This window comes from Corvus brachyrhynchos, unplaced genomic scaffold, assembly GCF_000691975.1.
Source record: "Corvus brachyrhynchos isolate BGI_N302 unplaced genomic scaffold, ASM69197v1 scaffold597, whole genome shotgun sequence".
Classification (NCBI taxonomy): Eukaryota; Metazoa; Chordata; class Aves; order Passeriformes; family Corvidae; genus Corvus; species Corvus brachyrhynchos.
In genome coordinates this window covers 711,818-726,618 of record NW_008239000.1, presented here as the reverse complement: position 1 = coordinate 726,618, position 14,801 = coordinate 711,818, and the positions used below count along the sequence as shown (strand labels likewise).

General features: G+C 44.7%; 1 protein-coding gene across 1 annotated transcript in view; it reads left to right on the top strand.

Moving 5' to 3' along the window:
• Nucleotides 1-1,984: 1,984 nt before the first annotated feature.
• Nucleotides 1,985-14,801, top strand: part of SLC4A4 (solute carrier family 4 member 4) — a 149,196-nt gene continuing 136,379 nt past the window's right edge. Inside the window, exons 1-2 of the mRNA XM_017738982.1 lie at nucleotides 1,985-2,085; nucleotides 6,345-6,471. Of these exons, the coding sequence (XP_017594471.1) occupies nucleotides 6,461-6,471 (11 nt within the window). The 5' untranslated portion in view covers nucleotides 1,985-2,085; nucleotides 6,345-6,460. The remainder of the gene's footprint in view (nucleotides 2,086-6,344; nucleotides 6,472-14,801) is intronic.

The following is a 14,801-nucleotide window of genomic DNA, read 5'->3' as shown; positions in this document are numbered from 1 at the left end:
ACGCATGTTGGATGCGGATACCTGCACTGTGCTGTCATTGCACCTTCTCAGCTCTGAGCCTGGGTATTTGGGCTAAAGTACTGGCTGTTCCCATTCTGATCCTTGTCTCGGGTAGCTGAGTTGCTTCAGGTCTTGGAAAACATTTCTGTAGGGATTAGATCCGTCCTATGATGTTTCCTGCTGGCTGGAATAGGATGTCCCTTGAATGATCTTTTCTTTCACTAGGAAGTACTTAAAGTCTTGAAATTCAATGTAGACACTAGAATTCTCGGCCTCTTAATGTAAGTACTGATTTCCACTTCTGCTCCTTGGTTTCAGGATGTTTTGTTTGTGGATTTTTGTTTGTTTTTTGGCAGTGCAACACCCAAAACCTTTCAGTGCTGTCTCTGATCTGGTTGAAAAATTACAGTATGTAGTTTGGTTTAAGTTTTCGTTATTGCTGTGGGTTTATTTTTAAGGCTGTGGGCTGTTTGTAAAAATGAAGTTTAATCTGAAATAGTGCCCAAACTGCCAGCAATTGCAAATCCTTGGTTCCAGTGGTGACTGCCTGACAGTGTGAGGTCTTGGACATGTTGCTGTTCTGAGCATGAGTCATCGGTAGCACCTGTGCTGCCGACAGCAAAGTGTGCCTTGAGGTTTGGGCTGTGTTTTTAACCTTTTAACTGCTGTAGAAGTGTTTGGGGAGGATGGCAGAAGCTAGAGGGAAGTTGTCAGTTGCTGTTTTTTAAGGAAGAGAGGTTGAGATGGATGTTAAGGGAAATGGATTTCTCAATGAGACACAATTTGGATGAGGAGATGCTCATATGGTAGAGCTGATTCTCTTCTGATATGGCTCATACAGTTTTATTCATCTGGCAGGATATGAGAGAGCATGAGATGCCTTGGACGGAATCTTTGGCTTGTGTTCATTATTGAGGCTTCATTTCCAAAATAGCTCCACAGGAATCAAACCAAGAAACAGATCATAGAGATGGAGGAACTTTCAGTCCTTACAGGAAACAGTAATCTGGGGTGAGACTGAGGTATTTGCAGGCTGGCTTTGAAGTAGGCTCTTGCTAAATAGAATCCCTGAAGATCTCTGTCATGCACAGTCCACCAGGACTCTTGGGAAAGAAGGCTGGGGCGGCTTGCACACACCGGCTGGGGCTAGCAGGGCCGTGCTCCAGCAGGGTCACAAACACTGGTTCTGCTGCAGCAGCACTGTGTGGTGGGGACATTTCCTGTCATCCAACAGCAGCGTTTTGGCAGTGCTTTTGCTCTGCACAGTGATGAGAGGAGACTCCCATCCACAGGATGGGTTTTTTGGTCCTTCAGTGGTCAGAATGAGGGTTCTCAGCTCTTTTTAGAGGCCCGGGTTAACTGGCAAATTTGAAACTTGTGGGTTAGCAGTTCTCAGTGTTGCTCTAGACCACTTTTACAGGAGTGAGATGATTTTATGGAACCAGTGTTTGCTTCCTGAGAGCTTTCTCTGTTAGCTTTTGGAAATCCTATGGCCCTTGAAGTTAGCTTGGATGGAACTCTTGCTTTGAGCTGCAGTGTCTCTCTCATTGGAATGACCGAGTGAGGGGTGGGAACAGACAGTGACCTGAATAAAGCAGAATACATCACATAACATGCTGAGGAAATGAGGTGAGCAGTGACTAGACCAAGCAGGTTTGTAGACATTAGAAATACATCGATGGATGGAATTTTACTTCCAGGTTTGGAAGTACAATGCTGAAAGGTCTGCTCGGCAGTGAGGGGTTTTTGTTGTTTCTAAACAAGGGAAGGATAAAAATTGACCTGTTTTTCTGTAGCTGACAACTGTACCAAGAGGTGGGAAGTGTCACCTAAAGACATGTCTGAAGAGCTATTGCAGTGTATGGAGTTTCTCTCCTGTATCTGATGGAGGGGAAGAGGGACAGAGTGGGGGTTAGGAATGTTCTGTGCTGCTAACCTGTTACCTTGAGCGACTGCCAAAGCTTCAGCACTCAGAGAGCAGGTGGGTGCTGAGTTCCTGCCTTGCCAGTGACACAGCAAAACCTCTGTGCTGGCTCCTGCGTGCTGGACTTGTGAGGGAGCAACAGTGGGAGAACAAAGGCAAGGGTAAGCCCCTCAAGGGATTCTAATATTGTTGCTTTTCTCTCTAGAAGGTCTGTATGTCCCAGCCGTTTCCCAAGGGAGGTGTTTGGTGTTTTGCTCTTCATAGATGGTGGCTGATGGGGTTGAGGAGACTTACTGTGAGCCTACTGATTTCAGTCATGCTCTGCCATATCAGTTCCATGTTTAGACCCAGGGCAGAGCTGCCACTCGAGGGTTGTGTGTGTAGGAAAAAGCATTTGCGAGGGGCTGGCTGCTCCAGTGGTGGTTGTCGGGTCACGCGTTCACATCCCCAGAGAGCTGGTGAATAAGAGCTGCTTTGAAGGGGATCTACTGATATTTTTTTGTCTGCCAAATAAACAGGTTAATGACTAAATAAGGCCATTACAAACTTGGCAGCCTCTTTTGTCTTGTGTCTTCTGCTGGCACAGTTGCTTTGGTTAAAAAGCTCTTTCTGTTTTGCCTGGGAAAGTCGGAATAATTTCTTGCAGCAAGAGTTAGTTTTCACCAGGAAAGGCTGTGCTCGCCCTACAAGCCCTTTGCTGGCGTCAGGCAAGGTAGAGGTGTACTGAGCTCATGGTGCAGGCTTGCCCTCAGAGTGAAGGTCTGGGCACAGCTGTTTATTTGAGCTGGCACTTAGCTAAGCACATGTTGTAAGAGAATGAAGGTTTGTTGTTTTCTTTTCCCCCTGGCACGTAGCATATTGTCAAAGAGGAACCCAACAAGTTAGCCTGGGCTTTTTATGTTTGTTTTCTTGATAGCATCTCCCAGTCAGGAAAACAAGCTGAGAAAGGACTTGGGAGAGAGCCTTCAGTCCCAAATCTGATGGTGTTTTTGAGGCGCTCATCTCCGTTTTATGCCTTAAATGTGGTGGGGTGAGAAGGAAAGTGATCTGTAATCCAGCTAAACACACCTGACTCTAAACCTGGGTTTGTTTGCTTGAGATTAAGATATGCAGATGAGCTCTCTGTCAATGTTTAATGAAAGGGGTTAGGGTGGTGGTTTCCTCTGACTCTCGTAAATTCGAAATACTTGTATTTTGCTTTGGATACGAGTTGTGTCTTTTTTTCTGCTTCCTGTTTCCCTTCTTGGTATCTGACTTCTGCTGGCTTAGAGCACAACTGTATTCAGTTTTTACAAGTCACTAATGGGACATGGAGAAACGAGATGCTTAAGGTACCATTCAGCTTCTCAAAAAGAGCGTGCATCTAAACTTTTTTTCTGTGAGAAAGTTGATTTTCCCCCACAAGCAGGTTCTGCTCCGACAGTAGGGAACATCATGAGATGTAGGATTGGGCAGACTTTTACTGCTTTGGAAAAAAAAATTAGATTAGGAATGTAAAAACAGTATTGCTGAGATACTAAGATGAAAAATATACTGCAAATATAAATAATGTGGAGAAAAGCAACCTCTGTGAAGTACGTGTTGCTGTAGAATTTAGAGATCCATTTCACCCTGGAGTTCTTTGCTTCTCTGCTGTCAGTAAGGAATTGGGCATGTTTAGATGTTACCTAAGAAAAGGAAAAGGATATTTATGACTTGAAATGAACGCATTTGGTTGTAATTCATGTAGAGCAGGGAGTCTTTCTGGAGGCTGATGAAAATCCCCACCCCAGCCCCATTGCTGATTTCGTCACTTGTCCTAGCTGCTGTTACAAATTGCTTATCTCAGCAGCGTGCTCCTTGCCCCTGGCTGCCTGTTGCACAACCTCATCTCCAGGGATTTGCAGCAAGGTTCTGATTAAATTGGGTATCGGTGTTCATCTATTTGTTTTTTTTTAAAGCTGAATGTGTGATACATGTCTTTTGAGTGGCTGAAAGAAGTTCGGAGGCTGTAGAGAGTCATTAAAAGATTATTGAAGAACTTAAAAGTAGCTTTGCTGAACTGTGGATTTCTTTTGATAGAACAGGCCCCATCAAAACAGTCTCTGGTAGAGTTTGGGGCTGATCACCGACTGGCTCGAGTGAATGAGCTTCCACACGCTTGTAGCACAGAATTTATTATTTATCCACAAGTGTATTTGCAACGAATTTTAAAATTTCCTTGTCTATTTTTGCAACAAAGGCGGCCTGCACCCTTTGTCATCATCTTCTGCGACTCCATCCTCCGGAATCACGGAGTCAAGGAATGGTTTAAGTTGGAAGGGACCTTAAAGGTCATCTTCTTTGAGCCCCTGCCCTGGGTAGGGACACCTTCCGCTGTCCCAGATTGTTCCAACCCTTTCCAGCCTGGCTATGGACACTTCCAGGGATGGGGCAGCCACAGTTTCTTCAGGCAGCTTGTGCCAGGGCCTCACCAGTCCCACAGGGAAGGTATTCCTTCTTGATATGTCTTCTAAACCTGCCCTCTGTCAGTATTTTCCTTATTTTCCATGACTCGGTGGCTTTGCTTGACATGTTCATGGAGTTTGGCCTTCTGGGATTGAAGGGACTCTATCTAAATAGTGATGGTGTGATGGTCCCAAGTGTGGACTCTGCCAAGAGACTTACTGAACCCTTCCTCACAGCAGATTTTTCTACCTTGTATTTATAGGTTAAATGGTGTAACTGGGACTTGGGTAACTTCCCAGTAACTCCACCAGCTGTTTGGGTACCAGCTAGAAAGGAGCAAGAGGGGCTTCCTTCTTCCACGAGAGTCTCACCAAGTTTACTGTGTCATTTGAGGTTTGTTGGGCAGATGGTGTTTTTGTATGACTTACTATTGGGTTTATTTTCCATAACGATTTGGGAAAGCTAATTATTTTTTCCTCCCAGTCCAGGAATGGTTGCTCATTCTTTCACTGAGGCACTGGTTGTAAATAGGCAAAGATTTCACAACTTTTTGAAGCCAACTGTGTTCCTTCCCTGCTGAGAGCCCTCCAGCACTCTCCTTATCTGCCTTAGAAGGAAAATGCAGCCTATGTTGACATGCTTCATTTCATTTCTCCCTCTGACTCCACATAACCTGGCACAGTCCAGGATCATTCTTGGCTCTTACTAGAGGATTGTGTGTGATTGGGCTTAATCCCATGTCCCGCTGTCATCAGGAGCTGTCACCTCACTCTCCTGGCACCTCTCTCTGCAAACTGTCACTCTGTTTTCTCAGTGATGCTTGCATTTGCAAAGGAGCAGGGCTTCTAAATTCCCGACAGATTTTGCCACATCCTGCATAGGCTTTAGAAGCAGCTTCTAGGTCTAGTAGTGTCTGGGGAAAAAAGTGCCTGCAGCATCTAGCTAGAGTCTGTAGTCACAGTGATTCCAAACATGGAGTAGTGCTCTGTAACCACACAGAGCACAGTTACTGCTCAGCAATTATCACAGCTCATTATGGTTTTGGTTTTTGCTGTTTCATGGTTGTCTTTTCTGTAATCTCTTAGCACCCGGGATCTGGCTTTTGGCTTTCTTCTCTAGAAAGGTTCTCTGAGGGTTTTCTGTCTAACGGCCTGGCCACCTCCTGCCCACCCCAGACGGCTGAGGGACAGCGGGTGTCAGAGTGCACATGTAAGGCCAGTTTTACTGTATACGTATGGAAGGGAGGTCATTACAGTACCCAGTGTAGAGGCAAAAGCCTGGCTCTAAACCCAGGCGATTGCTAATGCTTGAAAATCATTCCCATACTGATCCTTCTGAGAGTTGTCCGTGGTGCTCAGCTTTAGGATTTCCCAGACTTGCCCACAAGTTAAACAGTTTTGGGTGTGTGTTTGCGTGTTGTGGGGCAGCTTGCTTATTCCCATTGGCTACTGCAGCCTTTGGGCTTGTTTTTGACTTCTTCCTTTCTCCTGTGAGTGTGGTTTAGAAATGGACTGGCTAATCTGATGCTTTAATGATGGCCAAAATAGCCTTAGCCTCAGTGGTCAAACTACCTGATTTTATCCGCCTCATGGAGAGTCATTCCTCCCTTTTCCACTTGTTAGCAAACTGAGGTGTTTGCTGGATAAGCAAGGATAGACAGGAGCAGAAGTTGAAAGCTTGGGACACAATAATGAACTAAGTGCCTTCTTCAAGTCCCACAGTTGCTTGCCTTGGCTACAGAGAGAAAAAAACCCCTTGTTGCTCTGTGGTGACAAGCTGCTCTGGTGTCCTGGTGGGAATGCACCTGCAGCAGAGCCCCAGGGCCTGCACAGCTAATTGAGATGTTGGAAGCTGAAGCCTGGTCCAGCCTGGCCCAGCCCCACTGCTGACTGTTTCACCTGGCAACTAACAGTCCTCTTCTTGTTGCAGTTTGGCCCTGGCCTTTTCAGAGGCATCTGGGCACAAGACAAATCATCTCTTTTATTTGTTCTAGGCACCCCTGCAGCTCCTGGTATGGCTGGCAGTATCTGAGACTCTCCCAATCCTCCATCGTGCATTACTGTGAAGCTGAAAAGGGACTTGCTCCAGAAGCACAAGGAAGGAGCAGAAATGCATCACAGGTAAGGGGAGAGTCCGTGGCTACAGCTGTCATGGTTTCTTTCTTTTAGTTGGCCGCTTCTAGCTTATGGTTATATGATGGGAAGAGAGAAAAAATATAAACCGGTTCTCTGGTTTCAAAGTAAACAGACATTCTCCAGTGTCTTTGGGACTGGGCTGTGGGCTGAGCAAGTGTGCCCTGGGATGGTGGGAAAATATCTTGTGGGAAGACCCTCTGCGGTCCTGCAAACCTAAAGGAAAGTGGGATTAGACTCTCGGGTTGTTCCATGCCTGAGTAATGCCTCAGAAGAAAAGGAAAACTGGTCCCTGCAGAGTGTGAAATGTGGTGTTAACAACAGGACATTGTCTCTGTGCTGCTGTTACAAAAGGTTTAACTTGGAGACCTGTCAGCAATTAATTACAGTTGACTTTAAACACAGTCTTTTTATAGGTAAAGAACATTTTATTATCAAATCTGCACTTACCTTCACAGGCTTAGGAATTTTGAGTGTTTGAATTGGTTGCAGAGGCAATTAAGCACCTAAATCCCTTTAGAGATGAGATCATGTCAGTTCTTTCCATAACAAGAGCGTACAGTATTTATTTCTGCTTTTTATACAACTGCCATTTTTTTAAATTGTCTTTTGGCTCAGCTACCTAAAGCTTACCTCTCTTATTGCCACAGCCTTCTGACTGTGCCTTATAATTATAAGGCAGCTGGGAGGAATTCAGTCTAACACTGTCCTCCTTCAACGTGTTGTTACATCACCCATAGAAAGATCAGAGAGATAACCCTTTGTCCCAGGTAAATTAGAGCAAGTGGAACAGCATAAGCAAGCTGGAATTAGTTCTTCCCAGAAGCAATGTGAGGGTACGCTAGGGCGTGGGCTGGCTGACCTCAGAGCAGGCAGTGTGGAGCAGAGAGGAGGTGTCTCACTGCTCAAGTCCAGGCTTTGGAACAAAAAGGTCCCAGAAACAGACTGTTTGTACTTAAGACTGGTGGTCTCCTGAGACCATGTAGTGAGGTAGAAACAATGATAGTTCCAAAAGTCACACTGCTGTTTAACATGTCCTTTCCCACTCTGGTTTCTGGAGCTGCTGAGGAAGAGTGCGCGCTCTAAGACATCAGCATTTTTGCTTAGAATGATCTGTATTAAGTAATGGTTTGAAAGGCTCTGGAGAGTATGCAAGGGATGGATATGTGTGGAAAGCAATCTCAATGCTGTCTGAACACAAGAGACTCCTAGCATTTAAAAAATGGCCATCATTTTTGGGTATTCATGTTTGGGTTTATCCCCTTTGGTACAAAGTCCCCCTTTCTAATGGGAAATAACCTGCATGATGGAAACTGAGGGAGTTGAAGCACCTCGGTATTTCTGAGAGGCTTGGAAGGGGCATACGCAAAATGGATTCATGGCTCTGGAAAGTGTTGGCTGGAGAAGGGGCCACTGGATGGAGCTCTTGTCCTGTGGTTGGCCACCACTGGTTACCTGAGAGGCATTACCTGTACCGGTGAGGAATTCTGCTAGAAAACCAGTCTTTGAACAAGGTAAGGGGCTGCGATTCCAGTCCGATAGCCTGGTGGTGGTATGTGATAACGCGGTATTGCTTTTTGAGAAACCCATAGCTCCTGGTCAAGAAGGAAAAGTTCAAGCAGTGTGATTGTGAGCATTTGGGAGACCACGTTCATCAAGGTGGGCAAACAGGTATGGCCACCGCCAATCTAGGAGAAACCCAAATCTGAAAGGTGCCAAGTAAAGATTTGGCTTAAACTGGTGGCTCTGAGCTTTCAGAGCCAAACACTTTTGGTTCCAAATAAGCTGCTCACCTGAAAATCAACAGTTTTTCAGACCTAAGGGGTAATAAATCCAGAAGGAAAGCTACATGTATGTGCAGCTCATGTAGTTACTGACATCAAAACTGAAACGTTTCAGAGAAACATGATCCTGTTCTCCATGGAGATGTGTGGTTTAACTTCATTCCTGTTGTTGGCTGGGAGGAGCAAAATTGCAAAGTCTGAGTCTCAGAACTGCTGAGGCTGACACTGTTGGGAGCAGAGATTGCAGGGAGCGAGGGGTCAGACAAGATCATGTGGTTGTGTTTGGCTGTAGGTGATGGTTTGAAGCCGTGTCCTGAAGGAAAGTGCTTTTAGCAGAAAGATTTCCAAGTGGTGTTTGCCCTAGTTTTGTGACAAAGATGTTGGTCAAGAGGGGATTTTAATATGATTAGTGCTTTCAGGCACACAGTGTGAAATAGCTTAAAGGGTCCACCTTTTCTTCTTTCTGTAAGTGAAAAAGGGGAGGACACTTCTTCAAAACCTACTGAAGTTGTTTTTTTTTTTTAAAAGACAAATTAAGTGTGTTGTTTGAATTGACTGTTGGGTTTCCTTGAACTGAAACAGGCCATTTTATGTCATTTTATCTGCCTTTTACCATGCATTTAAAATAGTGCCATTGCTAGTTGCCTGCCTGGTTAGGAGTTAAAAGGACAAGTGAAATAGTGCTTATGACATATTGTATATGTTTAAGACATGGAGTTCTTTCAGAGGAAGAAATTAGAATTGGAATGCTTCCAAAATCCAGTTTTAATAAATTGCGTGTGACTGCAAAAAGGGAAAATTCCTTTCTTTTCACTTCGTTGCTTTTCTCATAAAAAGAGTTTGGAGCTGTGTGTATGTGCCTACATATGTGCATGTGCACGTTGCCTCGCTGCTTTGGGCACAGGTTTGGGATACTGACTGGTGGGATCTCTGGATTGTAAAATCACCTGTCAGAATACCTTGCTTTGAGGACTGTGATTTGCCTCCTTTTTAAATTTTTGTTCACCAGTTTGGGATAATATTTGCAAATGACTTGTTTCCAAAGAAAATTAAGTGTTACTGCAGGAGCTTGAGGCTGGCTCAGGGTTACCTGACACGCACCATTTCAGGTGTGGTAACGCATCCAGAACTTTGTTTCCTCTGCCTGCAAAAACTGTCAAGGATGTCACATGTGGCTGGTTTTCCCCCTGCCATTCAGGGGACAGCTAACCCTGCCCTTCCAGCTCACAGTCCTGGCATTCCTTGTTAAAGATTCCTGACTGACTATTCAAAGCCTTCCTTATTCATCAATCTGTGCAAAGATTATTAGGACAATTATTAGGAGCTAGTGGTAGTCAGAGGGCTGAAAACATAGCTGAAAGTAAAAAGTGACGTGGTGCCGGGTGTCACTCTATTGAGGCTTTTTAGAGTGTGCTCCCAGCTGTTCTATCTGCTTGGTGCTGCTTGGACAGAGCAAGGTGTAGTTCCCTGTTGTGTGCTGGTCATGGGCTGCACACTCACCTCCCTGTCCCAGCAGGAACTGCCTCCAGAACAGCTTCCCGAGGCTTGCATTGCTGGCTTGGGGGACGAGATGCTACTGGTAGAGGGGTAGGGAATTGAAAGAGGATGTGGGTCACATTTTTTTCAAGTTCTTGGTGGCATATGCATATGGCATGATGCCTCTGGAAAAGTAAACAGCACTTCAGGTTTAGTCATGCCCCGTGCTCATTATAGTCCTACTGAGGGATTCCAGCAACTTGCCAAGTGCCAGTGCCTAGCACCGGATAGTCATCCCAGCTGTAGAGCCGTCTGCCTCGTGGGTGGGAAGAGCCTCTGACAGCTGGTGGAGATGCTGGGTGGGAAGAGCTGGTGCACAGACAAATGGCATGCTAATCCCAAGTCAGAAAAGAGGCGTGATGCCAGCTGTGCGGGACAGGGATTTTTGCCTAGCAGGTGTCTGCAGACCTGCTGGCTCCCCAGAACAGGCATTCCTCTCCTTCTGCCAGTGCTGGCCTCGTGCTCCCAAATTAATCAACGCTTGGGCAAAGCGTGAATAGAAATCACATAGCTGAGAATCTAACTGTGCCCTGCCTAGGTGTGTGTGAGGGTTGTTGGGAAGGTTAACATGGGGGTTTCTGCTGTGTAAGCTTCAGGAAAATTCTTCTGCCCAAATTTCTGCTTGCTTGCTGAGCTTTGACTGCAAGAAGAGTGAAGAGAGTGCATGAGAAAGCTCTCCAGGGAATGAGCAGCAGGATAGGCTTAGGAAGGACAGAGTGCTGTGCTGAAGCTTGATTTTTAGCAGCTGGTATCTTCTAATATGAAGTTGCAGCCCAAAAATGTAGAGACAGAATATAAAAATACAGCGGTGAAAGTGACTTTCCATGCTAATGGCTAATTTTGCTTTCTGTTTTTAACTCTGCCCAGAGTTAGCTTTGAATTTACTTACATGATGAAGACATCAGCACTGCCTGGTTTTAAGAATCAGGCTGGCATTTAAATGCAAGCTGAAGTCTATTTCTGTAAATGGGATGCAGAGCACTCTCACCAAACTGTTAGAATTTCCTGCTAATTGTGGTGTTTCATTTCTGGCCAACTGCATTCCAGAATGGCCTCTCTCTAATGTGCTATTTACTGACTCTATTTTAGTAGATGAACTCCCCAGCTTAGCTATAGGAAATTTCTCTTCCTTGCACAGTGCTCTAAAGCCCCTTTAAACCAGAAGGAAATCTATAGGTTCATGTGGTAATTTTGATTTATTAACTTGAGGTAGGTATAAACTCTTCCTGTTGGAATGTTGACAATGTTTGGCATTGAATGGAGATGCTGGCACATATTGTATAGGAGGTCTGAGATCTGTAATAAATACAAAGGCCAGAAATATTTAAGGCCTATTGCATCCCATCCTACCTTTAACACATCCTTTAGTACCATTTAATGGAAAATAACTTAAAGCAGATCTAGGAAAACAGCTTAAAGCGAATCTGTGGCACCCTGTTACTTGTGGAAAATGGAAATAAGGTTTTAAGACAACGGAGAGCACCTTGGTGTTCCCTACAGGGTTGGATTCGTCAGCACACACTTCTCACAGAAACACCTGAACTGACTCAGACCTGGGTCCTGAGCTCGGGCTCAAGGCTGTGGTTGTGGTGCTGCACAGCAGAGTGGGGCAGTCCCCCGGACTGGGGGTAACTGGGAGGCCACACACCCGCCATTAGACACCCCAACCTGTCTCTGCTTTCATGTGTTACAGTCCCAGAGTCATGGTGGGAGCAGCCACCCAGACTCATTTGAGCTGGGAGGTACCTTAAAGCACATCTTGCTCCACCCCCTGCCGTGGGCAGGGACACCTTCCACTGTCCCAGGTTGCTGCAAGCCCCGTCCAGCCTGGCCCTGGACACTTCCAGGGATCCAGGGGCAGCCACAGCTTCTCTGGGCAACCTGTGCCAGGGCCTCCCCACCCTCACAGGGAGCAGTTTCTTCATAATATCTCAACCTTCCCTGTGTCCATTTAAAGCCATTCCCTCTTGTCTCGTCATTCCTGTCCTGCCCTTGTAAAAACTGCTTTCTTGTTTGGAGAACGTGTCTCTTTAGAGTTGTTTTGGGAGTTTAGAGTGAAGCCTTCTAATGGCAGAGACAATGCAGCCAACAGATCCTTAGCACAGGAGCTCAATTTCTGCCCTCATGTTTTTACCTCTTTCCAGCAGAGAAGGAAGTTCACCTTGTTTCCCTGCATTTATTGGTTTGAAGGACTGAATGTGGTCAGGGTAACTGTTAAGTGGAAAGCAAAGGTTTCCTAATGTGAAAAACAAGTCTTTCCAGGGCTTAGAATTCCACATCTGTAGCCTGTGGTGGTGCAGATGTAGCTGGGAATACCAACAGCTGTGTTTTCAGATTCCTCAGCTTTTGTCGTCTTCCAGTGAGTCAGCATCTATTTCTGTGTAAAAAAATTGTAACATGGAACACCTTAAAAGCACTGATCCCTAACAATAAACAATTAAAAGGAAAAATTGAATCCTTCCTCCGGCAGAAAATCAGAGCCAAACTGTGCTTCCAAGGAAGAGCATTTTGTGATGTCCTTGATAACAGTAATAACAATAAAGGTCACGAGAGCTCTGCCATCCTGAGCCATGATGTTGCTTGCTTAGACAAGTGGCCCCTGCTGAGGCTCAGATCAGGTACGTCTGATAATGGGGATGGAACGTGTTTATTTTTGGAATGTGTCAAAGAACCTGTTTCTGGTCCTTGCTCTTCTCTAACAGTCAGGTATTTATTTACATGGTCTGAAGCTCCAGGGCTTCTCCTCTAAAAAGGAGTTTATGTATCTGAACAGTTCGTACCTTTCCTTCCCCTTTGTGTGCTGATGGCGTAAGATCTTAGAACAGAAGATAGAAGGGGAATGGAATATTTCTTATCTAAGATTATACTGTTGACAGAAAGTACGGTTTCACCCTTTGTTTCTTTGCAAGGAATTAAATTGTAAATATTGGTGGTGTAAAATCTAATTTTAGGAGCATATTCCATATTATAAAATATCATGATGATGCAGTGGACATAGAAATCTATCAAACTACCTGTAAAAGGATCGGGAGTGCATTGTTTACTTTGTGTGCCAATCCATATTGAAGAAAACAAATCAGGAATCTCATGGCTGGCCTTACCCTGTCAACCAAGTGTGCTTTGAAAAACTAAATGGGTGAATGTGTCTGTGCCTGGTTGTTTTGTATATTTGGGCCCTTCTGGTTTAAAATCTTAGCAGCTAATTTAAAAATTAATTGAGAGCACTGCATTTTCGTTTGAAATACAGACAATACAAATATAGAAGGCGATGACCTATTCAAACAAGTCGAATTAAGTAGCAGCAGGAAATCTGATTATACTGGTGAAGTCGTATATTGCAAAACCTTCACTTCTCTTGCTGGACATGAGAACATGACTGATGATGTGTAAACTGGAAAGGGTCTTAAGAGAGAGACACCATAAATAGAGGCCAGACTTAAGCAGGGCCTTACAGAGTGAGGGAGAAAGACACTGGGTTGCAAAGTCCAAGTTCAGGATCTTTCCTAGAGCCCTCAGGAAAGATTCTGGGACCCTTCTGTAAGCAGGGACTCGTGCAAGGATTGTGAAGGACAAGGTTTAGTTGCCAAGGGAGAGGGAATATGCTGTTTAGCAGTTGGTGGGGCTTTACCAGGAAAGGTTGGAAAACTGCAAAGTCTGGATACTTCTGTACTTTTAGGCACTTCTCCATGTAAAGACAAAGACAGGTTGTTGTTTTAACACTTCAGGAATGCTTGGTCACAAAATAAATGTGGATGCTAAACATCACTTAAGCATTTTACCTGCCTGCCTGATATGGTAAGAAATGCCTGAATTGCTCTGCTTGCTTCCTGTTCTGGGGGACAGGAGGGAGCTCAGGCAGCAGCTGCCAAAACTGCAACACTTGGGGACTTAGCTGGAGGAATTTGGTTTTGTGTTTTCCTGTACTACCTCGGGGGTCTTTGAACATGGTTTTCTTTATGACTCTGACAAGCTCTTTTGAATCCAAGTCCCCAAGGTTTTGGGTCTCCCTTTTACAAAGGTTTTCAGTCCAAGGAATGTGGTGGGCACATTGAAGTTTTCCTTGGTGCAGTTGCCATGCAGTGTTTTCTGTTCTGACTGCTCCGATTTGCAAGTGCCATTACATGAGTGTCATGGATGAAGTTTTATGGGTTGCAGTGCATGGGATACATTCCCACTGCTTCCTGGTATTCACTAAAACCAGTGGACTCGAAATAAATAATGTTCAACTGCTCTAATTTTAGCATAAAATGGAGATAACTTGCTGGCCAGCATTATTGTTCCAAAGACCGTAACATTATCCAAGAAACCAGCAGGACTCATAGGCACGTTCTGCTGGAGAGTTTTCACACAATATCCACCATAAACTGTTTTCTGTTGCTATGAAACAATCTGAGAAGATCAAATAGTGGATAAACATTGCATAACTCATCAAAGAGATCAAGTAAGGTGTAGAGATAAGGGATGGAAGTAATTGTGGCACTAGGAGAGACTTGGGGAGGGGTAGAGAGCTGAGGCTGGAAAACAGCATTGGAGCCGTGAAGGCAGGAAGGAACAGACATCCTGGCTAAAACACTGGTGAAAGTTCTTGTAGGAAGCTCCATGCCTGGTACTTTAGTCTGATCTCATGGTATCTTAGAGGGATTTCTTCTTCTTCCCATGCAAAGGAATCAGAAAATATTTCTACAAAAAAAAAAAAAAGGGAAATATTTAAAAATTTGAATAATTTTTCTTACTTTGTTCCGTCTTGATGCTTAGTTAGGAGCTTCTTCATCTTAAAAGAATGACTGCTCTCTTTGTAATGATGCTTTTTATAACATCAATGTTCCACCGTGTCAGAGCATCCAGGCTGACAACATGGAATTGTCTTTGCTTACCGAATCACCCCAGACTCGTGCTTCTTTCATGTGTTTATGCAGATTTATTAAGTCCATTCTTGTCATCCCTTAGCAGAAGAGATCAAACAGAAGATAAACCACTCATGCCTGCAGCAGCATTCCT